The following is a 26,565-nucleotide window of genomic DNA, read 5'->3' on the forward strand; positions in this document are numbered from 1 at the left end:
GATTTCGCGCAGCGTTGTTAGAGGAAGTCAATTGGTTCGTCTCGTTTTGCTGCAGCTGGAGAAAACTGAGATGGATAAATCAAAGGAGACCCTGGCTGGACTCTGGGCCGGAGAAGACGAGAGGAGGCAGACCAGAGGCAGACACAGAGAAGGGTCTGCCGCAACGGGCGCTACTGGCGATCCATGAATTTCATGCCGATCTTGGAAACAGATCTGATCTCGATGTCCAAGGGACGCTTCCCAGAATACTACTATTTCGGAGACGGTACATACGCCCTGGTACGCCGTTAGCAGCTCCTTGCAAGTCCTTGCAGCTCTACTTACATATTGAGTCCGTCTCTCTGTGCTCAACGCCATTATCGTGTTCCTGACGACGTGTGAATTCGTTACCTCTTCTAGACTCACCATTTTCGGTGTTGCATGCGACGCAGCCCAGATTGAGTTTACCTACCATCGGGCGTGACTTTGTAAGACGCAATCAACATATATCCAGCTTCACAGTCCTCGACATATTCCCCTGCCTCTATCGGTGCTCCACCATCGAGACTTTAACTTATCATACTAGATAGGTAACGAAGTAGCGGAAGCCATGTCATCTATAGTTTCTCTTGCTCGCAACCTCCTAGGACAACAGGAGGTTGACGAAGGAGCTTCAGGAACATCCTCCGTACGTCCATTCATCCTCTACTGATCTACGTACGGCAGGCTCATGATCTCTGTATCGTAGGCAGAGTTGTCAGCTTACCCGACATCGACACCGTTTGAGATAGGTGAAGTGCACGTCTCAAGGATTTGCATCTATCCGATCAAGGCACGTACACCGCTCACCCATCCTGCTTCGAGAAATGCTGACACCGCTACTCTACTACTTAGAGTTGTAGAGGTACGTCGGTCGCGGAAGTCCGTTATACCCCTGATTGTCTCGAGGTAGGCGCACCACTTTCACCATACCCTGGGCTGGTATGCAAGTCTATGACATCGCCGCATGGCATGTACTTGCAGACTAGATCCAGGAACGCGTGCGTCTGCATCTCACGCATAATGCACCCGAATTGACGGAAAGCGATGTTCTACAGCACGACCGCAGATGGGGTATCATCGATGCGACTACGCATAAGATCCTGACGGCGAGACAAGTGCCGAAGGTGAGGCGTTCGGTATAGAGTCGACGCTGTCAAGAAGCTCGCTCACAATTATCACTAGATGGTCCTCATCGCGCCTCAAATTGTCCCCGATGCCTCTTCTCCTCATGGCGGAACACTCGAGGTCTCTTTCCCAGAAGAGTCAGGCTGCGAAAGCTTCGCCGTGCCTCTCAATCCTACGCCAGATATCCTCAGCACCTGGGAGGCGTGAGTATCCGCACCGACACCCTTGAACGACACTCAACCGTCTTTACAGCATCGACGACGGCTCCGTGAATGGCGATGCCCGCGTCGACGGCTACATCTGTCAATCCATCCCCTCCTCCTCAAGCACCCCCCTCCCGACGCCCTCCTCCATCCTCTCCCGCTACTTTGAACGCGCCGTGCATCTCATGATCAAAGGCCCCTCCCCACGCTCTTGCCCGCCAACGTCCGCCTTCCCGACACTCGAGGCATATACGCTCTACCAGGACGCGTTCCCGCTACACGTCGCGAGCGAGGAGAGCATCGCAGAGTTCGAGCGCGTCGTGCGCAAGCTTGCGGCAGACCATGGGACTGCGATCGGCGGGCTGGACCGTGAACGGTGGGCGAAAAGCTCTGTGCTTATCGACCGGTACGTGTCCTGTGCTGCGCTATGTTGCATGCAGGGTGACTGACTTGGAGGTCGACGGTTAGGTTCAGAGCCAATGTGATCGTCAAAGGCGCTGGTGTTCCCTTCGCGGAGGACTTCTGGCGCACGGTCGCCATCAACCCGTCTCAACACGACAATCGACGACATTCTGCCATAGTCACCTTCGTCCAGAAATGCACGCGATGCCTCGTGAGTCCCCATAGCACTCTCTACAATTGTGCAAGCCTCATATTTTGTTTCTTCAGCTCCCAAACGTGGACCCGGGCGTGGGTGTGCGCGATGCGGCAGTACCTTTCAAGGTCCTCATGAAGTTCCGAACGGGGATGTACCACGAAGGCAAGAACAAGCCGTGTTTCGGGACGTATGGCGTATTCAACGATAGTGGTGTTATCAAAGTCGGCGATGTCGTGACCATCGAAGAATGGACGGATGCATATGGAGTCTAATATAATCATTCATTACGAGCTAGTTCTCCGTTGCCGAGCACACCGAGGTGTATAGCAGGGGTTGCATGAAACATGTATACAGTTCGTCAACACCCATGATACATAATCACTGGCCTAGCCATGAGTCATAGTACAGTACACGAAGGCTCACAAATCAAACATCGAGACGACAAGAGGGGAGGACGAGACGAGCAGCAGACACTGTATGGCAAGATGTGAGGACGTTTAAGACCTCTCGCCACGGAGACGACGGGCCAGGGCCTGAGCGGTCATGAGCATACACGATAAACGTGATAGCAACAGGATACATACCAGGTCCTTAGGCTGGATGGTGACACGCTTGGCGTGGATGGCAGCCAAGTTGGTGTCCTCGAAGAGGGAGACGAGGTAGGCCTCAGCGGCCTCCTGGAGAGCCATCACAGCAGAGGACTGGAAACGGAGATCCGTCTGGGAGAGGTCCAAGTCAGTCAAGCCCTTGCAGCCAACGACGACGACAACTCACCTTGAAGTCCTGAGCGATCTCACGGACGAGACGCTGGAAGGGGAGCTTCCGGATAAGGAGCTCGGTGGACTTCTGGTACCTCCGGATCTCACGGAGGGCGACCGTTCCGGGCCGGAAACGGTGGGGCTTCTTCACACCGCCGGTCGCGGCCTGGGAAATTCAGACAAACAGGACACAACAGCGTGGCAAAGCGGCCGAGGAGGGAGAGAAAGGGGAGGCGTGCCCACAACCCACATTAGCTGAGGCCCCAGCGGAAGATAGGGAGGAAACGACGTACACCAGCGGGCGCGGTCTTCCTGGCGGCCTTGGTGGCCAGCTGCTTACGGGGTGCCTTACCTGAGAGGATATATGCGTTACGAAAGTGCTCCTATACTGTGCTCGGCAAAGAGTGCTCACCACCGGTGGACTTGCGAGCGGTTTGCTGGACGACGTCAACGACGATGGTCAGCAACATGCACTCGACGACGGCAAAAATGAGTCTACACTGACCTTGGTACGGGCCATTGTTGTTCGAAAGAGGTATTGGACGGTGTAGACGGTGGGCGGGAGGACGGCGGGCTGGAGGGCGGGCTTGGGCGGTGGTGGTAGACGACGAAAAGAGGAGGGGGAGGCGGTGGGGCCCTCGCGCTGACTGTTCGTCGCCGTTGAAGGTCCGCAGTGCCCATTTCCCACGGTTGAAGGTTCCGTCGCAGTGGCACAACGGCTCCAGTCGCCTGACGCTTTGACGCGACTTGCGCGCGGAAGATTGCCCGAATATTCGCATTTCTAGCTTTTTCTGTTGTTCTGCCCTCTTTCGCTGGCTACAATCCTCTCTGATGTGACCCTGTTAATTTTTGCACGCTGTCTGCAATGCTACCTGTGGCATTCATTGGTCGGACCAGCGAGAAGAATGCGAGGAACGGCGAAGAATGTCTTTGTGCCGCCTCGACGTGCTCTACCATACCGGGCGCTTATGATGCATCACTCCCGTCGACTTGTCGTCGACCGACCTGCATTCAGCCACTCGTCTCACTACCAAGGTTCCATCATATTTTACCATCCCCATGCTCATTCACTGGTGGGATTGTGTCGATGTCTCCCGTATCATCCACACGTTTGTCCCTCATCCTGCCGGTACTGGTGTGTATGGTCACGGTGATACGGGCGCTAGCATAGCTGCCGAATGTGGCCCGCGGATCGACGGGAACACCGTTACAGTAGCTCCATCCTGTTTCCCCTGTCGACGTGCTCTTGGGAGAACGGTCCGAGATTGCGACACATTGTGGTACGTCGCAGAACCCTGAGAGTCTTCGAGACACCAATGTGCCCCATCAGCTAAAGGAGCCTGTTTCCACGGTATGCTATGTTTTAACGAACATAGCAGAAGCTTTCGTACGTTGATGCACATTTTGGCGTCATCGTCTCGCAATCATAGTTGTTGCACTACTGAGGAATCCCCGTTACACAGTTTGAGGTCAGAGACCAGTACGTTCATGCATGTTGAGACGCCAGCCTCAGCCAATTGCAACTCCAATTTCCTCGCAAGGTCGAGACAAGGTCAACACCATTCTCAATGCTCTAACCCTCGTTGCGTCTCGACGTCCTCATCGTCTCCGTATCAAGCGACCACGGCATCTATCGAACAGACCCAATGAGTACCTTGCAACGTTGATATAACCCATGAATGTCCCACTTACCTTCAAATTCCTTCTGCAGTCGTACGCGGGAGAATGCAAATACGCAGCGATACGCTCTCCTCGCGCTGGGTCGATGGTCCGCGCAACCTTCTCAGTACCTGGACCATCATATTGCCACCAGTAGGTTCTTCCATCGAGGGGATGCTCGACTGTCCCGTGTCTTGGCTCCCCGATGCAGGCGTACACGTCAAGCGACAGGTACCGGAGGCTAGGAATTGAGGCCGCCGCATGCGGCAGATCCGTGCGGATAGCTTCACAGGTCTCGTACTCCGCGAGATCGATGGCCGCAATGTTCTGCATGTCTGCTGCCTTATGCTCGGGAGGGCAGCATAGGATCTTCAGGCAGACGATATCTGCACTGGCAAGAATGGGAACAATAGCCGCCTGATGATACCATTAGGTGAGGCCCTACATGATCGCCGTCCAGTTGACATAATACTTACGATTGACGTCTTGAGGTCTTTTTGCCAATGTTTCGAATATCGCATACCATACGCGTCCAAGCTCAGGTATCGCAGCCTGCGGGAGACAGATGCAAGATCGCTCCAATATGTTGCGTCGGCAGAGGAGCCGAACGATATTGCCAAAACCACCGGCTGTGCATTGCGCACTCCGTCAAGAATCTTTGGATTGTCGTGGTAGCTCATGTCGAAGTCGATCGTCAGGCGTACGGAATGTACTGGGGTTACGTTCCGCCACTTCGTCAGGACCTCGGGCCTGCCTTCGAGATGCTCCAGCTTCGGCCAGTTGATCTCCATCCCCAAGACTGGTGGTTCCTTGACCCAGCCGCTCCCCAAGTCCAGCGTACGCACATTAGGGAACACCCGCACCAGGTCAGCGACAGACGGCAAGGCCATATTGCCGTACACAATGAGGTGGGACACAAAGGGTAGGCGGAGGTGGTCATCCAACGGGAAACTGGTGTGCACAAAGAACAAACTGCCATCTACTTCTGGTATACCGAGCTTCATAGGCGTGGACTGCATCCTGTGTATGACGCGCGAGACTGTAGGCCCAACATCTCGCAAGATGAGTTCGTCGAGGTTGCGCAGGGCGATGACCGCATAAGCTATACGAGGTTCGTAGTCCATCCAAACCTCGGCTCGGTTGAGTGTCAACGTCCTTAGGTTGTTCGCCCTCTCGAGCACATCCGCGAAGAGTGCGCCGGTTGCTCGATATTCCTTCACAGGGACAGGTGGCGGACCAAGCCAACTGCTGTCGGCCATCTCTGCCTCGTTATCGATCCATAGTTTGGCTTCGATGGCGAAGATTGATGCCAAACGATGGCTCATGCTGCTGAGCATGAGCCGGCAAAACTTGACGAGTGCGCCGTAACTGGAGAGGGTCACATAGTGCAGTGCATGATACTTCGCGATAGCGTGGAATGAACGAGCCACCACTGAGAACCGAAGGGCGTCACTGCAGTTGAGATACGCAACGATTGCAGAAAGGCTATCATTGTTTAACGCTTGAAGATCCATCATTGGTGCAGGTACTGGACGATCGTCACGAACATCACTGGTCATGAGGCCTGCATGGACTACGTACTGGATCATGTTACGTTCGAGCTGATGAGCTTCCCAGTTAACGCGTTGACGGTCACCCTCTTAGGAGATGTGCTGGCTAGCGGTGACAACTTCAACGCGTTGAGCCTGAGTGTTCCAAGGTAGACGCGACATGTCACAGGCGCGTGCTGCTGCGCCACATGGTGTCACGCTTGGGCTCAGCCCGTCACGGCGCAATGTGTCGGATGACGTGCAGGGCTCCGTTAACGTTCGTGCTGGGGCGATGTCAAGCAGTTCAGGCGGGAGCGACTGGAGCCCTGCATCTCTCTCAACTTACACTCGCACTGCCCCTTGTTATCATTGAATACTAGACATGGCCGACCAACGCCTTCAGACGCTGTCGGAAATCAAGGCCATCGAGTCGGAGAAGCATGCGCGGGATGACGCCAACAACCCCGACCTGCCTCCAGGGACGGTGCACAAGTACTCTGCCGCAGCGAAAACACAGAGCGGTCAGGAACTCGCACATCCGAAGCTGAGGTGTAGGTACTCACAAACAGCGCATATAGCCGCAGCGAATTATGCCTCAGCGATTTCGGGGGACCCCCTGTCGGGCGAAGAGGTCCATCAATCCGTCCCTTCTGCTCCAGCGGGCGCTGTCGACGAAGACAGGCTCGTAGATAAGCTGAACCGTGAGGCTGCATATACGCAAAGACAAGGAGGTAAGCTGCACACACCATGTAGCGCGCATCGTGACTTTAGCTCATGGAATTGTGGGTAGGCAGCATTGCAGCGGAAAAGACTGCCGTTGCAGCTCGCAAGCTGGAGGCTGCGAAGACTCAGGACGACCGCTGGGTCGAAAATCATGCCGGGGAGGATCCGCGTGTAGACCAGGAAATAGCGAAGGGACTCGGTCGCCTTCCGTGAATGAAACCTCACGGGGTTGACCCGCAGATGTACGATACGGGCGATGATCGGGTGGTATGACTTGAGTAACATATGCGCTCATTTATATATCCTCACTCGTCTGCATTATACCCTCGTCGTATCAGGCCGTCGACTTTCAGGAAATATACTGGGCAACAAGCTCAGTCTGCCAGTCGTACATTGACGAACATTGGAAAGCGGCCATACGTTCTCCTCAGAGGTTCGGCCACTCGGCCACCCGCACTCTGATCGACCTCCCACCAGTACAGGCCCTTTTCCTCTGTGAATTTGTCGTCCTGAGATGCTACGTGGGTATCCATACTTATGTAGATCAATGCTCGTCGTACGTATGTCGGGACCCGGTGCAACGTTCCGTTTGGTGAGCTCGCTGCGGTATTCTTTGGAGGCTGACGACGGGGACCTAAGGTCCAGTGACACATAGCGTAGAGTTGTCACCGATGTTGCGTGTCGTCTGCCGTCCCCGAGATCGAGCTCGCGTACTTTGGGGAAGATGCGCGCGAGGTCGAGCGAGGGCGGAAGCAATATTTGATGACGCGTGGATACTGCCAGACTTCTAAGGGTCGCGCGAGTACGGTATGTTCCGAGGCAGTTTGAGACTTCCGTTTGCTGGAACCTCATGCCTCAGATCTCGGAAGCGGATGCTGCTCCGAATAGGTGTTCGCTCTGGCTAAGAGTGGTTCGGATGCGTCGCTAGGCATTGACGAAAAGCTACATACGAGTAGCGCTCTGGATGCGATCGGCAATAGCCTGCGACTCGGCTTGGGCGTGTAAGTACGTCGCTTCGTCTTTTCAGAGAGTCGTTCTCATCCTTCCGCCAGCTCCATGCTCATGGTCACTCCCGCCTGGGCATAGTATATCGTTACTGCCCGGGATGTTTGGCCTGCATATTGACATTGCATGCATCTCGGAGCGACACTCAGCTGATTATCAATTTCCCAAGCACACACGACTGCCAGTGAGTCTTCACGTTACGATCGACATTACAAGTCGCACGCAACCATGTACACGATGCGTACAACAGGCGGAAATACATCGTAACGGCCCCTTAGTCATGCCAAGTACGTCCGTTCAATCAAGCTCGTCTACCTCGAAGCCGCGCTCGAACAGCTCGCCATCAAGATCATACTCTCGGGGACGGTACGGTTGGGTTCCCTGAGACCTGGTCGGGTCTCCATGGTCAAAATTTTTCCGCGCCTCGAGGTCCCGAGAGACGAGGTCGTCGTAGTAGCCGCGCCCCGTCAATGTGTCTCGGAGCTCACGCTCAACCATGACGCTGGAAGCATCTTCGGTTGTCCGACTGTTATTGCATGCTCAGCCATGGGAAAGAATAAATAGCGAGGAGCTCACGTGAACAGCTCGCCGTCGAGGTCGTACTCCCGGGGATCGATTTTGGCTTCATGTCGCAGAGACGAACCAGGCTTAGCCTGGAAGTGCCACATAACTGACCTTACCGGACTCCGTGCGGCGGCCCCGCCCCGACGTTGCCGCTTTTCCGCCTTCTGCCTCAATCGAAGCGCTATCGCGGCGCGCTCCTTATCACTGATATCTGGAGGGTTGCGCGCTTCGAGGTTTCGAGATACGAGGTCGTCGTAGTAGCCGCGCTCCGCCAGTCCGTCTTGGAGCTCACGCTCGAGTATGGAGGCATCCTCGGTCGCGCGACTGTTGCATGGTCAGCTATGGAATAAAATAAATAGCGAGGCACTCACATAGTGACCGGGTGAGCGAACGTGGGAGCTGTTGCCACCGCCAAAAGGACAGTAGAGACGAGCGTAGAGTAACGCATGATGACTTGTATGCACTGGGGTCGTTACGAAGGATTTCGGTGGAATGAACGTGAATCGTCAACAAAGAGCGAGGCTAGAAGGGTCCAAGAGATAAGTGCAACATTCACACTGCCACCGTTGTTGAACACTTACTTGCCGGCAACCTTCTTGGCGAGCTCGAAAGAAGAAGAGGAGCTGAGGGATACAGTGGGCATACCTCTCCTTTTATACGCTGGTATGCGTGGCCATGGCACGGACTTGGGATCACAGCAGCGATTCCAAGATCTTGCGCCGCTTATTGCATCAGCTCGGATCATTGTGCTCGACAAAACATCGCATCTGGATTTATGTACCTGGGTGATGGCGGTTCGCGGCACGGAGGCTCTTGTGACGCAGCCTGCTGCATATGCGTACCATTTATTCGTCGTCAAGTATGGGTGACCTGCTGCTACAGAGGGCAGCAGACTTGCAGGTTTCACGGTTAAATGATAACTGGACTAGCCATTGTCAGAGCTTCAGCGATGTAGACTGACTAACGACTCATCACTATATGCTCAGCTGCGACGCTCTTGTAGATGTGAGAGCATGTCATCCGTAGCCAGGCGGTAGCTGAGCCTATGTTTTGGGAGATCGCATCGCGACTATGTGCATCGATCTTCGGCGATCATGATGTCGATCACCCCACCCCACCGTGTCACGACTTATTTTGACCGTATTGCCCAATAACGATGATGCAGAGGCTTGACAGAACAGCTGCTCGATTGAGTCTGCAGACGTAGAGCCAGTTGCCAGCGAAGTTGTGACTGATACAGAGATCAAAAAGAAATAGGCTCACTGCAACAGTTGCATTGCATCGTATACGATGCAGTCCTGATCTCATATGGCTAGTACCATTGGGTCCTGTACTAATTGCACTGCCACTGCTAGTAGTAGCGGGATCGCTGTTTCACCTCACACCATTTACGACGGTGGGTGGCCCAGTTGAGCGTCGGTTGTAATGTTGCATTCGTAGCATGTATGCCTGTTGTACCACAGTGAGTACCAGTAAGGATCGATTCAAGTCGACGAAGGAGGTACGTACGAAGTAAACCTTAGTACGTCGTAGGTTAAACGTTCGGAGCAAGCCCTGTATCTGGGCCGACTGTAAGCGTGAGCAGACCTTCGGAAAACAACGTCAAGATTGCTTTGAGAGCGTCGAAATGGATGGGTTTCATCCACTGATTCACACAATTGGCGGATGACTTTGACCCAGAGGCTGGGGTTTTCCTTCGGCAGAGTCCTCATCCTCCTCGTCATCGTTGTTGCCGTCTTGGGTGCGTGGCCTTGCATTCAAGGTTGAACGTGGACGAGGACCCCGGTGTGCTAAAACATGGGCACAGTACATAGATTACGCAGAGATGACATATGGTTGACAAGGATGTGGGCTGAGAACATAGCATCCACAGCCCTGAATGCGGCTGGACGAAGCATCAATGGGATTGGAACATATCAGCTTCGGATCATAGGCACCAATACCTCGTTGTTGTGGATCACACTGGAGCTTGAGGCATACAATGCCTGTCTCAGCGAAAATTAGCGTAACAGTCTTCTGAGTGGTTCAGTCAGTCACCATCATCTACTATCTAGTCAACGGTATACATACACGCACCCGCCAAGCGTTCATCCGGCTGGCCCAATCGGCTGTGTTGTGCAGGTCGTGGAGCGCAGTGATGCGCAAGTAACGCAAGCGTGATGGCGGTTTGCTGTGATGAGTTTGCCCCAATACATAGTAAGGATAGAGACTTGATGCGGCACAGGTCATGAGAGCTACGGATTGCCCATGCGTCACAGCATTGAGAGCTGCCGAATTCCGATCAGGCACTTGAAAAAGCGATATTGTTGGTCCCACGAAATACTCAGGGTAGGCTTCTGTGGCCGCAAATCAGTAGTACTTAGCGTCCATGAGTGGGACGAGGTGGGACGGATACTACGTTCGCCCAATCGTCGAATGCCTTCGCAGTTCCCTCGACAGCCAATTGATTCGCGATATCTCTGTTTGGGGCGAAGGCCCCGTGAGTTGTCTGGCCAGTCTCCCAAAGTAACACGGCGGCTTGCGCAATTTCTATGTCAACACTCCGCCGCGGCCTGAAGCTGGCCGTCGTGCTCCGCCTGCCAGTCATAACACAGCGAGGAGAGGAATTCCGGGATACGTTCGCCTTACATGGGGGAGAGTGGCTTGGCAATTGGGGCAATACAGACGCTACCACGATCGCCTTGCCACCAGTGTACGTCGGCACCAGAAGGCTGATCATCCTGATACACCGTCAGCAATGTCAACTACATGAAGGGTGTTCACCGTAAATGCAGTATGCGTACCTCCGGTGTATCAATCCTCAGACTTGAAGCTATGCGGAATTAACAGATAACGGAGTGATGGAATCGTAGTTGCCCACTGAGGCAACGCGGCCAGTATGTACATGAGCCTAGGTATGCTCTGTGACACGTTTGCGTGCATCTTGAACCTGCGTCCGACGGCCCAGAAGGGCACGGCACTGTGGATGTTTTTCCAGCGGCAGCGCGATGCAGGCCACCACATCACGGTGGGAGGAAGATAGAAAACTGTCGCTACAGTTTGGCTACAGTCGCCACAGTGTGGCTGAGCGGGTCCGAGTCGGAGAGTCGCCGAGGACAAGGTGGGTCGCCAGTGGCACTACATAGTGGCAGTGGCCGCCATGATCTAGCTCGGGTCCATTTCGGGTCCGCCGCCGTCCGCCCACCCAGACTTGGTCGCTCAGACGATAGTCCCAAGCTTATACCCTCCTTATTTCTCACCTCATACTCCTCTCTCGACCCCCCATGTCGACGCTCTCGCACTACGGCAAGGGCGCCCTCCGCGTGGCCAAGAACTACACCAAGGGCTACTCTGGCACACAGGCCAAGGTCCGCGATGCAACGTCAAACGACCCATGGCCCCCGTCGGGCAGACAAATGCACGAGATTGCCCAGATGACTTACAACCAGTGAGTTGGACGTTGTCGTCACTGGTCAGAGACAATGCAAGCTGAAGCGGCCGCGACCAGAGAAGACTTTGTGGAAATCGTGGAGATTCTGGACAAGCGACTCAACGACAAGGGGAAGAACTGGCGGCATGTATTCAAGGTGCGTTGTCCAGCCATTCAATGCCCTGGCGGCTTTACTCACACAACGCCGACAGTGTCTAACATTGATCGACTACCTCCTCCACGCCGGATCCGAAAACGTCATTCTTTACTTCAAGGAAAACCTCTATGTTATCAAGACCCTCCGAGAGTTCCAATACGTGGACGACGAGGGCAAAGACCAGGGCGCCAACGTCCGCCAAAAGGCCAAGGGCATCGTCTCCCTCCTGCTGGACGAGGCCCGCCTCCGACACGAACGCCGGACCCGCGCGCAGATGTACGAGCGCATGTCTCGCGCGCGGCGCTCGGACGATTCGGACGTAACGGACGACGAGAACGCTCGCAGGCGCAGTCGGCTCCCTACTGGCCGACCGTCGCCGAACCGGGAAGACCGTGAGGGGGACCTGCGGAGAGCACTCGAAGAGAGCAAGCGCGAGGCGGAGAGGCAGCGTCAGACGGCGGAGGATCGGGACCTGCAGCGGGCGCTGGAGCTGAGTAAGGAGGACGAGGAGAAGAGGCGGCAGTCTTTGCAGGACGCGAACCTCGTTCTGTTCAATGACCAGGGGCAGCCGTGAGTACATGTTCAGTCCGCCTTCGTTTCATTTCTGACGTCTTTGCAGAGTACAGCAGCCGCAGCCGGCTCCGCTTATTGACGCGACGTTGCCGCTGCAGTATGCGACGACCGGGATCGAGCCTCAGTACACCGCTATGCCCATGCAGCCACAGTTCACTTCCTTCAACCCGTTCCAGCAACAAGCCCAGCAGGAGATGCTAGCTGTAGGTCACCAAGATCATACCGTTTGACCAAGCTGACGATGACCTTGCAGGCGCAATACGCGCAGCAACAGGCGGAATGGCTCGCAATGCAGCAAGCGCAAGAGATGCAAGTCATGCAGCAGGCCCAACTGCAGGCGCAACAAGAGGAATGGATGCGGCAACAAGCAGCGCTGCAAGTGCAAGCCACAGCGCAGCAACTGCTCATGCCCCAGCCGACCTCCACGCGCATCGGGTCGAACAACCCCTTCGCACCCGGACCCCAGTCCGCGCCGCCTTTGCAGCAGACCTTCTCGGCGAACCCGCCGCGCTCCGGGCCCGTGTCGTTCAGCCTCACAGGCACGTACGCGAACCGCGACAGCACGTTCCTTCGAGACTCCGCGCGCTCGCCGCCCGCGCACGAACGCCGCTCTGCGTCGGAGGCGGGCACGTCCGCCGCGAGCGCGGGTGGCAGGCCCGGGCGCACGCCGGGCGCGGACGGCCAGCATGCGAGGCTGGCGAGCCTGTTTGCGGCGCGCGGGGAGGACGGCGTGGATACGTTCGGGAATGTGGGCAACCTGCGGTTTGCGGCGACGGATGCGGGGAGGATCGTCGCGCAGAAGACGGGCCATACGAGTCATAATCCGTTCTTGCAGCAACAACAGCAGGAGCAACAGCCCCAGCAGAATGGACATGGGCGGGAGGGCTCGTTGATTGATCTGTGAGTAATACGAATGCGTTGTACCCTCGACGCGTTGTATCCTCGGGCCCTCGGTGTTGCTGCTTGGACCCTTTCTTCTTTGTACTCTTCGCGTTGCTACCTTACCCCTTTCGTTGAGGATCTCTCGGGGGAGTCTGGATACGGGATACTCCTTGCGTCCTAGTGTAATGGCCGTAACGTCTATACGCTACAACTGTCTAGCCAACTGCCTCGACTGCGTAGATATAATTGTACACTAATGCGCCTAGCTTCGCCGCTGGGCTGACTAAGTTATTGTATTACTGTAATATCATCGCCTGTTGTCACTGCGGACAAAGCAGGTTGCACGGAGCGCTTACATCGTCAGAACATTGTCAGAACGTGTATATCATCTCGAAATCCGAATATTATCTATTTTCCTGGACCGAACATTGAAAGGCAGCCAATGAGGAGCCGTGCCTTTCAATGTTCGGTCACCGATAATAATTCATGTTCGGATTTCGAGATGATATACTCATTCTAACGATGATCTGAGACTTATCCGACGCCAAACAAGGGGGTTTGTCCGCAGTGTGTCGTTCCTAGCTTGCGCTGGCCGTCTGTGGTCTATGGCTCCCATGGCATGCTTCTTGTCTCACGAGGAGAGTAGTGGCGTAAATTGGCAGCGGCTCCCCGCGAGACACCGCTGACTTGTGGTAATCAGTTATACGCGTTTTCCAGTTCACCTGATAGCGCGTGGTTGAGAACGCACTAAGTATAGGGCTCTGGTGAGGATCCTGAGTTTGCCCAAGGGGCGTCATGCCCACCAACTTTCCCTCGAGGTATATATAGTCCATAAGGCTTCCGAGATTCGTCAAGGTCCACCTCCCAAGGACGCACCACCGCGAACGGAAATCAGCAGACATGGTGACCATAGCACGCTCACCCGGGGACTGCTGCATCAAGACCGTCGAGCATTCGGGTACCGCGCAGGGGACTATCGAGAAGTTCGCAGGCGTCGACACGTACGTCTCGCGCCCGGCCGAGCTGAGCGAGCAGCGGAGGGTCATCCTGTTCTTCGCGGACGTGTATGGCCCGTTCTTCTTGAACTCGCAGTTGATCATGGATTACTGGGCGTCCAACGGTGGGTGCTGCCGTGCTTGCGACGAAGATATAGATTGGAGGGGCTAATGATTTTGAAAGGGTACCTGGTGCTGGCGCTGGATTACTTCGAGGGCGACCCGGTGCAGAACCACCTGGGCAAGGTGGGGAAGAATTATAGCATCGAGTTCGACTTCGTACCCGGGAAGATGATCCGCGCGAAGCAAATCACGCCTGACTGGATTGATGCTGTGAAGGAACAGTTTGGTGAGTTCCGTCACATTGTAGCGAACTCATACGTGGACACCAATAAACGTGGCAGGAACGTCGCAGACGCAGTGGCTGACTGTAGGTAAGCATGGACGTAGCGAAAGCTGCAGAACAACCATTCAATTAGGTCGACTGTGGCAGGATATTGTTTCGGCGCACCATTCGTGATGGACTGTATGGCACGGGACTGGATTACTGCAGGTAGAATGGCACACGTTGCTGATTTTGTGGAAGAGATTGGTGACTGATGAACGTCAAGGTGCGTTCGGGCATCCTGCCGTCCTGAAGGACCATCACTTCCGGAATATGAAGAGTAAGTGAGGAGGGATCATTTGATACACATGTGCTCACCAAAGGTCGGATGCAGAGCCATTGCTTCTGTCGTGCGCAGGTATACTATGCTCAATGAAGCCGTCTGTAGTGACTGATGTTCGTCAAATTGCAGAGATCGACCATACATTCCCCTTGGAGTTCCGCCGCCGTGCTGAAGACATCATGGTCGAGATCAAGGCGACGTACCATATCCAGGTATTCTCTGGAGTAACCCATGGCTTCTCCCTGAGAGGTAACGTGGACGATCCCGTTGCAAGTGAGTACCGATCAAATGTATAATCTTCAAGTGCAGGGTTACTGACTAACCATGACAGAATGGGCAAAAGAGCAGAGCGCATCGACGATCTTGAGCTGGTTTGATAACTCCTGTGCCGCAGAGCAACGCCCCGAAGTCAAGCTTTAGCTCGTTGATGACTCCCCTTTCGTCTCTTGGGTCGCATTATATCGCCCGACATGTCCTGAATCGATCCTCCGACTGTACTGTCACACTAGCCGTATCGGAACTGTGGAACTTTGAACTGCGGAGTCAGCATGAGGCTCGAATACTGTAACACAAGTCTGTTGTTATCGTCAACTACCTGTCCAGACCTAGAGAAAGGTTCGAACAGATGGCCGCAAGAACACCCCAAGTAGACATGCTGTCCGACGAAACCGAAAGTCAAGGTCAATCAGACTGGTTGGCTCGAACGAGTACCTGCCGAAAAGGAAAGTGTGGCTCAGCATGGCTTACGTAACCCGTTCTCGCCTGTGGCGCACACCTTTGCGCGCGTCGAACCCTAGTCGCGCTTTCATCTCTCCTGCCACCTGCCTTCCTCCTCCGCGAAGTCGTTCACAATGAGTGTCAGTTCACGTCCCACTCTGACCGGCCGTCTACTCACCGCTCTTTCTAGACCCTTGACGTGCCGATGGAAGATGACGTCCTCAGCGACGTGGTGCCCAGCAACATAGTCTCACGTCAGGTAGGTGTCTATATATTGTGCAAAAGTGCGATGAAGTAACATCGACATTCTGTTATATCAGCAAAGTGAGGGCGGGGAAAGCGAATATGCTGATGATGCTCAAGATGAGGTGCCGGACGTAGATGAACTTCAGAGCGAGGATGAAGATAGGGTACGTGCCAAGAGTCCAGGTCGTGTTTGGACGCGTCCAGTGTCGTCTGACGCGTCCAATTTTTTGCAGGGTGAGGGGAGCAGTGCGCAGTCGCCGTCTAAGTCAGTTCGAGCGCAGGTGGCTGCCGAGCGGAAACAAAAGCGGAAGGTGGAAGAGGACAAATTGACGGTGAAGCGGCAAGCGATGGACAAAGCAAAGGTGAGCCTGTCACACTCTGCATAGGACTGCTAGCTCATGATGCATAGATTTCCGATGCTGTCAAGCGTTACTCGTATCTGCTTGGGCAGACTGAGCTGTTCAAGCATTTTGTAGATATCAAGGTAAGACGACTTTGGTCGGATTCATGCTGTATATTCGCTCAGTTTTATCCAGAAAGCACGCGACCCCGAGTATGCCGCCATGTTGGATGCTCAACCCAAACCGAAGGGCAGAGGCCGTAAGAAGGCAGTGTATGTGGTTTCACGTCCTTCAACACGCAATGTACTGAACATCTTGCTGTGTTCCAGAGACAATAACGCTCGCCATCGGAAGTCGGAGAAGGAAGAGGACGAAGAACTGCTCAAGGGTGGGGAGATAGCTGCCGACGGTGATGACCAGCCCTTCGTGTTTGAGGAGTCTCCCAGCTGTGCGTATACTATTTCGAACTTCATGTTCACGTGCTCAGTATCATGCACTAGATATCCACGGACAGATGAGGCCATACCAGCTCCAAGGCTTGAACTGGATGGTCTCTCTGCATCATAACGGCTTGAACGGTATCCTCGCAGACGAGATGGGTCTGGGCAAGACCTTGCAGACCATCTCTTTCCTAGGCTATCTCAAGCACTACCGCGATATCCGGGGTCCGCATCTGGTGGTCGTACCGAAATCGACCCTACAGAACTGGGCACGCGAGTTCCAGAACTGGACACCCGATGTGAACACAGTGCTGCTCACGGGTTCGAAAGAAGAGCGTGCGGAGATCATCGCGAACCGACTTATACCGCAAGATTTCGATGTGCTCATCACGTCGTACGAGGTCTGTCTCATTGAGAAGTCGGCGCTGAAGAAATTCTCGTTCGAGTACATTGTTATCGACGAGGCGCATCGTATCAAGAACGTGGACTCAATTCTGTCGCAAATCGTCCGCTCCTTCCTGTCGCGGGGGCGTCTCCTCATCACTGGGACACCGCTGCAGAACAATATGAAGGAGCTCTTCGCGTTGCTCAACTTCATCTGTCCGGAGATTTTCTCTGACTACGCCGACCTTGAGAGCTTCCTGCACAAGGATGAGGCAGAGGCAGAAGGCCATGACGAGAAGAGCAAGAAGGTCGTGGAGGCGCTACACAAGATCTTGCGGCCATTCCTGCTGCGACGTGTGAAGAGCGACGTAGAAAAGAGCCTGCTGCCTAGTAAGAGCCACTCACTATTCAGATGCCTTGCCAGCTGATTGTTTTGGCCTACACAGAGAAAGAGATCAACATCTACGTTGGTCTCACAGAGATGCAACGCAAGTGGTATCGCTCCGTTTTGGAGAAGGATATAGACGCTGTCAATGGTAAGCATCACTGGATGTCCTTTACTAGCCTGACCACTCACGGTTGTGTAGGTCTGACGGGCAAGAAGGAAGGCAAGACACGCTTGATGAACATTGTCATGCAGCTACGCAAAGTCACTTGCCACCCTTATCTGTTCGACGGGGCAGAGCCTGGGCCACCGTACACTACTGCCGAGCATCTCGTCGAAAACTCCGGCAAGATGGTTATCTTGGATAAGCTGCTGAACTCGATGAAGGCCAAGGGCTCACGCGCCCTCATCTTCAGTCAGATGAGCAGAATGCTGGATATCTTGGAGGATTACTGCTTGTTCCGCGGGTACAGTACGTCTTACATGATCTCGCTATGCGGCTGTATTGCTAATACCGGTCTCAGAGTACTGTCGTATTGACGGTGGTACCGCACACGACGATCGCATTGTGGCTATCGACGAGTACAACAAGCCAGGGAGCGAGAAGTTCATTTTTCTTCTCACGACGCGTGCCGGAGGTCTTGGTATCAACCTGACCACCGCCGATGTCGTGGTTCTCTACGACAGCGACTGGAACCCTCAGGCTGACCTGCAGGCAATGGACCGTGCCCATCGTATTGGCCAGACTAAACAGGTCTACGTCTTCCGCTTCATCACTGAAGGCAGTGTTGAGGAGCGTATGCTTGAGCGTGCGGCACAGAAGCTCCGCTTGGACCAGCTGGTCATTCAGCAAGGTCGGACACAGGCAACTAAAGGTATGTATGTATTGCAAAGTTCGCGACGTGTCTTCTGACACATGTGCAGCCGCCAACAAGGACGAGCTACTGGAAATGATCACTCATGGTGCCGAGCACATCGTGAACTCCTCGGACGAGTAAGTGGCGTCTCCGTGTCCTGCAGCGCATTTTTTTTTAATGTTCCGTGCCAGTCTCATGGTCAACGACGACATCGACGCCATCATTCAACGCGGTGAATCACGGACAACAGAGATGGCCAGCAAGTACGAGGGCCTCACCTTCGAGGATCTGAGCAACTTCAAGTCCGAGGCTTCGGTGCAACAGTGGGAGGGTGAAGACTTCCGGGCAGGAGTACGTACTTCTCGTGGCGTAGGCAGTAACTCGTGACTGACCTCCTATTATAGCAGAGGAAAGCGCTGCAGCTCAACCCTCTATCACTCTCGAAGCGTGAACGGAAGCTCAACTACTCAGTCGATAGCTACTTCAAGGATGCCATGCGCGCCGGCCCGTCCAAGACAGAGAAGGCACCAAAGATCCCTCGTGCTCCAAAGCAGATTCAACTGTATGTTTGACGTGAACCTACCTTGAATGATGTCTCGTAACAAGTAGTTCCTCACAGTCAGGACTTCCAGTTCTTCCCGCCCCGATTGGCTGAGCTTCAAGAGCAGGAGCTGGCGGCGCACAAGGTCGGTATGTCTTCGATGCCGAGCGACTTTGTCTGATGTGTTGACTGTAGAGGGCAAACGACATCCCCGCTACTCTTCGTGAGCCTGCTGGACCTGAAGATACCCCTGAGAAGCTGGAGGTAGAGCGGCAAGCGGCCCAAGAGTTCATCGACAACGGTTAGTCCTCATTGCGGTTAGCGATAGAACCGAACCAATGGCATGTCTACAGCCGAACCTCTGGACGAAGAACAGTTGGCAGAGAAGGAGGAATTGATCGCTCGAGGCTTTGAAGACTGGAGTAGGCGTGACTTCCAGCAGTTCATCCGTGCATTGGAGACATACGGATGGTGAGCCTGCTAGGGGCTACGCAGTTTATGAACGGTACTGACGTTTGTTGCAGGACCGATGACTACGTATTGTTGGCAACCGAGATTCAGGACAAAACGCCTGATGATGTCGCTGCGTACTACCCCGTCTTCAGGAAGAAGTGGAAGGAGCTTGCCGGTACGTATTGACATTGCAATGTCCTGAGCTGCAAACTCAGCTGCATACAGAGTACCCACGTATCAAGGCTCGTATTGAGGAGGGTGAAGCCAAGCGGAACAAGCGATCAAACCTGGAGGCTCTTCTCTCAAAGAAGATCGCGTCCGTGCGCTATCCCATGCAGGAGCTGGAGCTCAATTATCCCACGACCAAGGGCAAAGTCTATTCGGAAGAGGAAGACCGATACCTCCTATGCCGGCTCAACCACTATGGTATGCGGGCAGATGACGTTTACGAGAGAATGAAGAAGGACATCACGGAGTTCCCGGTGTTCCGGTTCGACTGGTTCTTCAAGAGCCGTAGTCCGCAGGAGCTGCAGCGCAGATGCAATACGTTGTTGGGCATGATCGAGAAGGAGGCGGAAGCGAAGCAGGCCGAGGAGCAGAAGACGAAGAACCTGAAGAGCAAGGTATGTGCATGCGCCTCCTCCGTCTATCAGATCAGTCATTGATTACAATGTATAGAAGCGGGGTATCGAGGATGTGCAGAAGGCGGACGGCGACACGAGATCGTCAACGCCTGCTAGTACTGCCACCGCTGCGCCCGCGAAGCGTGCGTACAAGAAGCGGAAGACATGAAGTGATTATTGTCTCCTCATCATTGTATTATCCTCTAAGCTCTTGTCTGCTTGCACGTCTAGTCATATCATAGAATACTGTAGTAAATGGCACTGTTATTATTCGTTGTACGGCATGCACCTGGGAATGTTGAACTTGTAGTTGGTCGTATGGGCAGTGCCTGCCCGTTCCGCAGCCTGAAGTGGCGGTTCGCGCTGAGAGCAGCGTTAAATCACTTGTCCACTATCCACGACCATGTCGGCGCAAGTCGCCTTGCCAGGCGACTTCGGCGCGGACACACCTCCGCCGTACACTGAGAACACCCCACACAACCTGGGCCGAGCTACTGCGCGTCTTCAGTTTCCTCCTTCGTATGTTGTCGTCGGCATATACAGACTTTGCACGGACAGAACCCTGTACATCCCGGCGTGGAAGAAGTGCCAGCATGGGGTTGTAAGAGGTCTGGGGGTCGGCTTGGCTTGGGTGCGTTGTACAGCCTCTTTGTTGTATGTCTCATAGAACTTGACATAGTCGTCATCACTATAGGCATGCTCGACCTTCAAGCTTCAGAGATGGATCATAGAGCATTTCTACATGAAGTTCGTGGAAGTTCGCACCATCGGCTAGTTGGCGTCCTGACGAGCTGCTCCGCAATAGTTCTCCTCGAGTCCTGGGTCTCTCCGACTATCAGACAACCCTCGGATCGTATGTGCCGTTTGATATGCGTACATGTACGTGTACAGCCTCGTCTACTATGCTCCCGCTCACATAGAATGTGCTGCTAGTCGCGACGTTCTTCTTCGTAGCAACACAAGTTTCCGGTATTGTCACGTACTTCGTCTCTCATGGCCTGCGTGTCGCACGAGAACGCGCATACGACCAGACCATTGAGTCCAGGAACAAGGGGCCCGACTTCTGGCGTCCGTACGTGGAAGAATGGGACAACCCGCCAAAAGTGAGCAAGGGAGTTGGGCTTAGCCATGTCCTCAGTGGATCTCTGGGGAGGATTGCCGTTAGAGGTGAGTATACTCCGATTCATATGTTGACAGCCAGTGAATATGACCATTCCGGGAAACATCTACAGTGTTGTTCCTGCATGTTGAAGTCGTCCCCGTGATGGGAATGCTCGTCTCAGCTTGGTTCAGATCATTTGGAACGGCCCGTTACCTCCACAAGCCCGTAAGTATGGCAGTATGTTCCAGAAACTCGAGACCAACTGCTGTCTTCAGTACTTTCATGCAAAAGGCATGTCCCCCGAGCAGGTGTCCGTCTTTATTGAGGAGCGCAAGTGGGATTACAGAGGTATGTAGCTTGCATAATGCCGCATTCGCCGCGTATTTACATGGCGTCCGGCAGCATTCGGCTTCGTTGCAGCTCTTCTGGAGCACATTCCGCTTGTCGGACTGATGTTCTCCGTATCGAATCGGATTGGCGCTGCTATGTGGGCTGTGGGTACGTATACCTGTTCCTCATGGTGTCCGGGCCACGTATGTCAAGGATTGCTACTGACTTTAACACGACCTTGTTCACAGATCTGGAGAAGCGACAGCACTACGTATCTGAGATGCAAGGTGCCTGCGAAAAGCATGATGACTCCAAATGACTTTGAACTGTGTCGTATTAGTCTCATTGATCGACGAAGCCCCGATCGGACTGTGTTCAAGTTACTAGCCAGCTTTTGTGGCGCTCACCGCTCAGGGCCTCATAAAATTGCATACAGGGCTCTGCGCTACACTCGCTTCGTGATTATCATTGCATCATAATGCGGGAGAATGTCTAACGCCTTATCACTTCTCCAGGCAGTCTTCCACAGGACTGATGGAAACGATGAATTCCTGTGCTTGTGCTGTTAAGCACTACCGAATATGGACTAGTAGCAGAGACCTTCTGTTGTGCTACACCAATGACACCGACCGATTTCATGTTCCGTCCTGAGTGGACTCAGCGGCATGGCAGTCAGAGGCCAAAGGTGAGCTGCGACCTCATAATTCCGTAACAATTGATCATTGAGATGCAATGCGCGCATGGAAAGGAGCCGCCGTGACGCGCACATACACATGGGGGTTTACACGGGTTGTCACCACCGAATGATGCTACCTCTTCAGTGGCACGGTAAGGGCCGTACCGCTCGGTTAGCTCGATGTCTTACCGCCGCGGAGAAGAACCTTAGCACTTCTAGCCTCCTCTGTGACTATATGAAGCTCAAACGGACGGAGGGTAACTTCAGACATTCTGCCCTATCCTACGTTATGTCGCTGGCCGAGAAGGTAGAGAAGTTGCGCGACTTGGTCCGCTTGATCAACGACGCCTCCGAAACGGTCATTCGGGAATGGCAGGCGGAGGCGAAGGATACAAATATCGATCCAACGACCTCGCTGCTCCCCTCTGTCGAGCTGTTCAATGCAAGGAGGAGTCTCGTGGGTGCCTGTGGCATGGTGTCTGACATAGTCGCAGAGCCGCAACACCGTCTCATGGAGATAGCCTCCGAATTCTATATATCGAGGGCTCTGCATATCGCGGCGGAAGGTCGCATCGCCGATATACTGGTAGATGCGGACCCCATCGAAGGCTTGCATATCAAGGAAATTGCTCTCAAAGCGGGTGTCGAACAGCGGAAACTAGGTATGTGTATCCCGACGCCTTTCGGCCGTTCTCGAAGTTCACCATATAAACAGCAAGAGTGTTACGCTGTCTTTCCTCCGTGCATGTGTTCAAAGAGGTCAAGGAACTTCACTTCGCCAATAGCTGGACATCGCAGGCCATCGCCGGTAATGATCCACTTCGATGCTGGCTCTTGACTAAGTATGCCGTTCCATACCTCCGATCAGACTACGGACACTCATGGCGTCCCATGTCTCATCCAGTGGACTGGATGTCTACGCCGCATCCGAAGGCCTTCTGAGAGTGCTCTTCGACCCAGCACGCACGACGTCCGATTCGCTCTATGATACGGCCTTCAACGAAGCGCATCAGACGAAACTGAGCTTTTGGGAGTTCCTCGAACGAGGCGAGGAACAGCCGGATGGGACCGTGAAGCCTCGGCACGGACTGGAGATATTCAGCCTTGCTATGTTGGGTGGGGGCCGAGTACACGCGCCTCCGTTGTACGCGGGTACGTATGTGAAAAACGCCGGGGCTGTAGCTGCGGTTGCTGATGCCTAACGTGCAGACTACCCCTGGGCCGCGCTTGGGTCGGGAACCGTGGTTGACGTGGGAGGAGGCGTAGGTAAGTCTCAACGAACTACATCTGAACAGAACACAGACATAACATATGACATCAGGCGGAATGTGTTTAGAACTAGCGAAGCAATACCCTGACCTCAAATTCGTTCTCCAAGACAGGCCACCGGTGATAGAGAAGGCCAAAGCTGTATGGCAACGCGAGCTGCCCGAAGCCATCGAAACGCAGCGCATCGCGTTCATGGAGCACGACTTCTTCAAAGAACAGCCTGTCAAAGGCGCCGAGGTCTACTTTATGCGCAACGTCCTGTGAGTTCCACTGTATCCCTTGTTACACTATGTTCACGTGCGGTTTGCGCAGCCATGACTGGCCAGACAACGAGTCATGCACACTCCTTAAGCATCTGTACAATGCCATGGGCCCGCAGTCCCGCATTCTGACGGCCGATCAAGTCATCCATACAACGGTCGGTTCGAAATACCTGAAGCCCGCGCCCTTGCCGCTGCCGGCGAACTACGGATACGCGCACCAACTGGCGCATATCCGGGATATGAACATGATGACGCTGTTCAACGCGAAGGAACGCACGCCAGAGGACCTTGACGAATTGGCGCAGCGGGTGTCGTTGAAGGTGGCGAAGGTATGGGAGTGCCGCAGCATGATGTCGATTACGGAGATGAGGAGGCACGAAGACCTCACGGCTACCGGGAGCGCTGTGTAGCGCTGTCAACGGCTGAGGGGAGCACCGACACTACTTAGAACAAGATGGGGATCAACCTGTTCAAGGAGGCAGTGGAATTAGTCACTACTACTTATATGTAGACGATGTAAGAACTGTATGATACGTGTGGCCAACTTCTTCCTAGCCATGTACGTACGAATCCATAGTGCATCATGGCCAGTTCACGGTACTGAGGTGAGTCCGAGTCCCGCATGCCGGGCGCCGGGATACTGTCTCAGACATCCATATGCATCAGTTCCGACCATCCAGGACATTTGCCTCAGAACTGAAGTACTGACTTTGGAGTTGTGTCCGGCGCCGGGATTGGCTTACGGTCCGCGATCGTGCCTGCCTCCTCGCGTGCGGGATCCCAGCGCTGTTTGCTTCTAGACCGTCATCCAAGAGGTACAAGAACAGATCGTCACCGGTACGCAGAACTGTCAGCCCACCTACCAGTGTCACGGCATACTACTGATCTGCGGTTAGTTCTTCATGCCCAAAGTGTCAGGTCTACCGTGTTCAATGACGACTTGTCGCGCGTGTATGTAGGGGCCATGGGTGTCGAGTCCCTCAATGAAGACACACTTGCGCTCATCGTCTCTCATCTGGACTCGGCGGATGCGCGCAAGTTATCCTCCACCGCACATCTCTTCTACACTACCGCCAGAGACCGTGCACTGGGAGATGTGAAGATTCACTCCTTCTCGAACGCCGTCAAGTTCTGCAACTACATGCTGCGCGACAGGCACGACTGCCTGCCCTTGTTACGCACACTCAGGGTTCAATGCATCATAGAAAACGCACAACGCTTGGCGCAACAAGAAAGCCGATTCCACGAGCACTCTGAAGACGAGTACAGGGCCGGGGCGGTCCTCCTCGCGGACCTGCTGGAAGAAATCCCCGAGATACGAGTTTTGGTCCTGTACCAGGCGGAGGTCTGGATGATGTACGAACGCCGCATCGTTACCATCGTCTCAGCTATGTGCTCGCTGGACGAACTCGAGTTCACGGACATTGGTCCACAAGTCTCGGACACACTGCATGATCTCAAGAGTACCCCGCGGAAGCTGGCGCTCGCCAACGCGGACCGGGGGTCGCGCCGAGTCAAACTGGACTCGGACTTTGGTCGCAAGTGGCCCGGGTGGCCGCTCTGGTCGACGCTCAAGCCGGCGAACTCTGCTCCGCACATGTGGCGGCTCGACCCAGAGGGCTTGTCCTTCCCAAGCGTACGCGTCCTCGCAGCTCACGCGCCGGGCAGCCTCCCGCCGTCTCCCGACCTCGCGCGCATCTTCCCCAATGTACGCGAGGTAGATTTCGGGGACGGCGGGGCGACGACCCATTTTCCCATTTTCTGGGCCCCGGGACAGCAGCACCAGAGGGCGGTCGACTGGCCGACGCTGGAGACAGTCCACGCCACTGGGCTTGCGCTCAAATGGTGGAAGAACGCGCATCCGGTGCATTGCCTCGAGCTGCTCAGCCCGCTGAAGAAAGTGGATGATCAGGAGACTGGCACGAGAGGGCTGAATCCGGCGGCGGAGCGCGAGGACGCGCTGATGGCGGCGAAGAACGTCCAGCCGGTCGCGCTGATAGCGACTCTGAGCACCAGATTGCGCGACAGATACATGAGGAGTCTCTTCACTTCATCACGACGCTTGCGATATGTCTCTGCAGAAGTATTGGATGTCCGTCAGTTCCAGACTTGGTTGCCTGATCTGCAACAGTGGTGGGTGAGTACGTTGTCGATCGCTCTGCATCATATGAGCTTAACGATACATTACGCGACAGGGATACGTCCAAAAGGCTTTGTCTCGATACCCACGCGTTGTGTGCTTGAAAGTGCGCTGTTCAGTGTCGAGAGCCACAACCCTCGAGAATCCTACACAGCAGACCAGTTTGGACCCCATGGTCGGCCCAGTATCCTACCCGGAAGCCCTCCAAACTGTTCTCGCGGCCTTGCCTCAGTGGGCTACCTCGATCCCAACACTGCGCTACTTGTCCCTTGACCTAAGGTCAACATCACCCACTTTACGAGAACACCACGGAGATCAAGCGAAATTTGAGGTACATGCTGCACAGTCCGCTTGAGCGTCACTAATCCCATAGCCTGTCAGGCTGATGAGGAAGGAGACCTACATTGGTGGCAAATCGATGGGGGTGTGAATGAACGAATGGCAAAACCGCTTGCCTCGTCACAGGGGGAACGTATTGCTGCATTCCTCTGTTCCTCGCGGTACGATTGGCAGGCTGAGCTTGATACCCAGTCTATTGCCTGAGGAACATCCGATATATAACGTGCATTGCTACGTGAAGAGCGCATATATGCCATTATCCGTATACCAAAGGTTCATTCCACGTATCTTACATCCGCGACACGAACTTCGCTGGTACTCGTTCAGGGAAAGCCACCGAGTCTTCATCTCTCGGAGAGCGTTTGGAGGCGTTCTAGTTACTCATTGTCAGAGAGAAGTTGTGGGTAGAAAAGTGACGAGAGCAAGGGGGGTTGCCTGTTCCACGTACATTGGTTGCATAGCATCACTTCAGTAGTAATGGATGCCATCATGATACTGCTGCAACCGTGACGGTGTTGAGCGCAGAGGCAGAGCGCACGCCGTATGTAAGCGCCTGCGGGAGCTGTGACAACGTGTGGCCGAGCATCACG

At 54.5% G+C, this 26,565-nt stretch overlaps 9 protein-coding genes across 9 annotated transcripts; 7 read left to right on the forward strand and 2 right to left on the reverse strand.

Moving 5' to 3' along the window:
- Positions 1-589: 589 nt before the first annotated feature.
- Positions 590-2,219, forward strand: C8Q71DRAFT_799374 (uncharacterized protein; the record flags this gene model as incomplete). Its single annotated transcript, XM_047925880.1, has 8 exons — positions 590-667; positions 728-811; positions 874-927; positions 1,077-1,145; positions 1,204-1,349; positions 1,399-1,755; positions 1,818-1,962; positions 2,019-2,219. 8 exons carry the CDS (start codon positions 590-592, stop codon positions 2,217-2,219), a joined length of 1,134 nt encoding a protein of 377 aa, XP_047773745.1.
- Positions 2,220-2,444: 225 nt separating this feature from the next.
- Positions 2,445-3,354, reverse strand: C8Q71DRAFT_911265 (histone-fold-containing protein; the record flags this gene model as incomplete). The annotated part of the gene is made up of 6 exons (XM_047929126.1): positions 3,211-3,354; positions 3,118-3,142; positions 2,999-3,057; positions 2,722-2,871; positions 2,532-2,666; positions 2,445-2,480 (listed from the first exon to the last, which is right to left on the reverse strand). Exons 1-6 carry the CDS (start codon positions 3,223-3,225, stop codon positions 2,445-2,447), a joined length of 420 nt encoding a protein of 139 aa, XP_047773746.1. The 5' UTR covers positions 3,226-3,354.
- Positions 3,355-4,020: 666 nt separating this feature from the next.
- Positions 4,021-6,034, reverse strand: C8Q71DRAFT_365593 (uncharacterized protein). The gene is made up of 4 exons (XM_047918098.1): positions 5,946-6,034; positions 4,841-5,892; positions 4,398-4,781; positions 4,021-4,335 (listed from the first exon to the last, which is right to left on the reverse strand). The coding sequence occupies exons 2-4, from the start codon at positions 5,879-5,881 to the stop codon at positions 4,279-4,281; spliced, it is 1,482 nt and encodes a 493-aa protein (XP_047773747.1). The 5' UTR covers positions 5,882-5,892; positions 5,946-6,034; the 3' UTR covers positions 4,021-4,278.
- Positions 6,035-11,310: 5,276 nt separating this feature from the next.
- Positions 11,311-13,540, forward strand: C8Q71DRAFT_785848 (ENTH-domain-containing protein). The gene is made up of 5 exons (XM_047925095.1): positions 11,311-11,612; positions 11,673-11,751; positions 11,807-12,321; positions 12,371-12,527; positions 12,578-13,540. Exons 1-5 carry the CDS (start codon positions 11,449-11,451, stop codon positions 13,226-13,228), a joined length of 1,566 nt encoding a protein of 521 aa, XP_047773748.1. The 5' UTR covers positions 11,311-11,448; the 3' UTR covers positions 13,229-13,540.
- Positions 13,541-13,945: 405 nt separating this feature from the next.
- Positions 13,946-15,602, forward strand: C8Q71DRAFT_785851 (Alpha/Beta hydrolase protein). Its single transcript, XM_047925096.1, has 8 exons — positions 13,946-14,326; positions 14,386-14,550; positions 14,606-14,635; positions 14,695-14,754; positions 14,813-14,866; positions 14,921-14,944; positions 14,999-15,142; positions 15,201-15,602. Exons 1-8 carry the CDS (start codon positions 14,107-14,109, stop codon positions 15,287-15,289), a joined length of 786 nt encoding a protein of 261 aa, XP_047773749.1. The 5' UTR covers positions 13,946-14,106; the 3' UTR covers positions 15,290-15,602.
- A 383-nt stretch (positions 15,603-15,985) lies between these two features.
- C8Q71DRAFT_799378 (SNF2 family DNA-dependent ATPase) lies at positions 15,986-20,025 on the forward strand (the record flags this gene model as incomplete). Its single annotated transcript, XM_047925881.1, has 18 exons — positions 15,986-16,015; positions 16,114-16,194; positions 16,242-16,316; positions 16,369-16,445; positions 16,503-16,621; positions 16,674-17,387; positions 17,444-17,533; positions 17,585-17,854; positions 17,907-18,257; positions 18,307-18,376; positions 18,431-18,590; positions 18,644-18,801; positions 18,859-18,925; positions 18,976-19,081; positions 19,134-19,251; positions 19,305-19,408; positions 19,459-19,856; positions 19,912-20,025. 18 exons carry the CDS (start codon positions 15,986-15,988, stop codon positions 20,023-20,025), a joined length of 3,102 nt encoding a protein of 1,033 aa, XP_047773750.1.
- A 163-nt stretch (positions 20,026-20,188) lies between these two features.
- C8Q71DRAFT_366033 (uncharacterized protein) lies at positions 20,189-21,784 on the forward strand. Its single transcript, XM_047918100.1, has 8 exons — positions 20,189-20,487; positions 20,551-20,603; positions 20,662-20,735; positions 20,790-21,023; positions 21,089-21,183; positions 21,234-21,306; positions 21,361-21,456; positions 21,537-21,784. Exons 1-8 carry the CDS (start codon positions 20,260-20,262, stop codon positions 21,605-21,607), a joined length of 924 nt encoding a protein of 307 aa, XP_047773751.1. The 5' UTR covers positions 20,189-20,259; the 3' UTR covers positions 21,608-21,784.
- Positions 21,785-22,253: 469 nt separating this feature from the next.
- Positions 22,254-23,906, forward strand: C8Q71DRAFT_799380 (S-adenosyl-L-methionine-dependent methyltransferase; the record flags this gene model as incomplete). Its single annotated transcript, XM_047925882.1, has 6 exons — positions 22,254-22,626; positions 22,680-22,806; positions 22,869-23,116; positions 23,174-23,230; positions 23,286-23,493; positions 23,546-23,906. The coding sequence occupies 6 exons, from the start codon at positions 22,254-22,256 to the stop codon at positions 23,904-23,906; spliced, it is 1,374 nt and encodes a 457-aa protein (XP_047773752.1).
- Positions 23,907-24,081: 175 nt separating this feature from the next.
- C8Q71DRAFT_785878 (uncharacterized protein) lies at positions 24,082-26,286 on the forward strand. Its single transcript, XM_047925097.1, has 5 exons — positions 24,082-24,101; positions 24,163-24,333; positions 24,393-25,633; positions 25,692-25,967; positions 26,018-26,286. Exons 3-5 carry the CDS (start codon positions 24,461-24,463, stop codon positions 26,177-26,179), a joined length of 1,611 nt encoding a protein of 536 aa, XP_047773753.1. The 5' UTR covers positions 24,082-24,101; positions 24,163-24,333; positions 24,393-24,460; the 3' UTR covers positions 26,180-26,286.
- Positions 26,287-26,565: the final 279 nt, after the last annotated feature.

Source organism: Rhodofomes roseus, assembly GCF_022264815.1.
Source record: "Rhodofomes roseus strain CIRM-BRFM 1785 chromosome Unknown C8Q71scaffold_31, whole genome shotgun sequence".
Classification (NCBI taxonomy): Eukaryota; Fungi; Basidiomycota; class Agaricomycetes; order Polyporales; family Fomitopsidaceae; genus Rhodofomes; species Rhodofomes roseus.

What these genes read in the sequence shown, in the direction of transcription:
- C8Q71DRAFT_785848 (XM_047925095.1), top strand. Translation starts at nt 11,449, where the DNA reads ATGTCGACGCTCTCGCACTACGGCAAGGGCGCCCTCCGCGTGGCCAAG. An exon ending in ACTGGCGGCATGTATTCAAG is followed by an intron (nt 11,752 to 11,806) that starts GTGCGTTGTCCA and finishes CAACGCCGACAG; the next exon opens with TGTCTAACATTGATCGACTA. An exon ending in TTCAATGACCAGGGGCAGCC is followed by an intron (nt 12,322 to 12,370) that starts GTGAGTACATGT and finishes ACGTCTTTGCAG; the next exon opens with AGTACAGCAGCCGCAGCCGG.
- C8Q71DRAFT_365593 (XM_047918098.1), bottom strand. Translation starts at nt 5,881, where the DNA reads ATGATGGATCTTCAAGCGTTAAACAATGATAGCCTTTCTGCAATCGTT. An exon ending in AAGACCTCAAGACGTCAATC is followed by an intron (nt 4,782 to 4,840) that starts GTAAGTATTATG and finishes TGGTATCATCAG; the next exon opens with GCGGCTATTGTTCCCATTCT. An exon ending in ACTGCAGAAGGAATTTGAAG is followed by an intron (nt 4,336 to 4,397) that starts GTAAGTGGGACA and finishes TCTGTTCGATAG; the next exon opens with ATGCCGTGGTCGCTTGATAC.
- C8Q71DRAFT_366033 (XM_047918100.1), top strand. Translation starts at nt 20,260, where the DNA reads ATGTCGGCGCAAGTCGCCTTGCCAGGCGACTTCGGCGCGGACACACCT. An exon ending in GGGGAGGATTGCCGTTAGAG is followed by an intron (nt 21,024 to 21,088) that starts GTGAGTATACTC and finishes AAACATCTACAG; the next exon opens with TGTTGTTCCTGCATGTTGAA. An exon ending in GCGCAAGTGGGATTACAGAG is followed by an intron (nt 21,307 to 21,360) that starts GTATGTAGCTTG and finishes GGCGTCCGGCAG; the next exon opens with CATTCGGCTTCGTTGCAGCT.
- C8Q71DRAFT_785851 (XM_047925096.1), top strand. Translation starts at nt 14,107, where the DNA reads ATGGTGACCATAGCACGCTCACCCGGGGACTGCTGCATCAAGACCGTC. An exon ending in GGATTACTGGGCGTCCAACG is followed by an intron (nt 14,327 to 14,385) that starts GTGGGTGCTGCC and finishes TGATTTTGAAAG; the next exon opens with GGTACCTGGTGCTGGCGCTG. An exon ending in GACGCAGTGGCTGACTGTAG is followed by an intron (nt 14,636 to 14,694) that starts GTAAGCATGGAC and finishes CGACTGTGGCAG; the next exon opens with GATATTGTTTCGGCGCACCA.
- C8Q71DRAFT_785878 (XM_047925097.1), top strand. Translation starts at nt 24,461, where the DNA reads ATGGGTGTCGAGTCCCTCAATGAAGACACACTTGCGCTCATCGTCTCT. An exon ending in CTGATCTGCAACAGTGGTGG is followed by an intron (nt 25,634 to 25,691) that starts GTGAGTACGTTG and finishes ATTACGCGACAG; the next exon opens with GGATACGTCCAAAAGGCTTT. An exon ending in GAGATCAAGCGAAATTTGAG is followed by an intron (nt 25,968 to 26,017) that starts GTACATGCTGCA and finishes ATAGCCTGTCAG; the next exon opens with GCTGATGAGGAAGGAGACCT.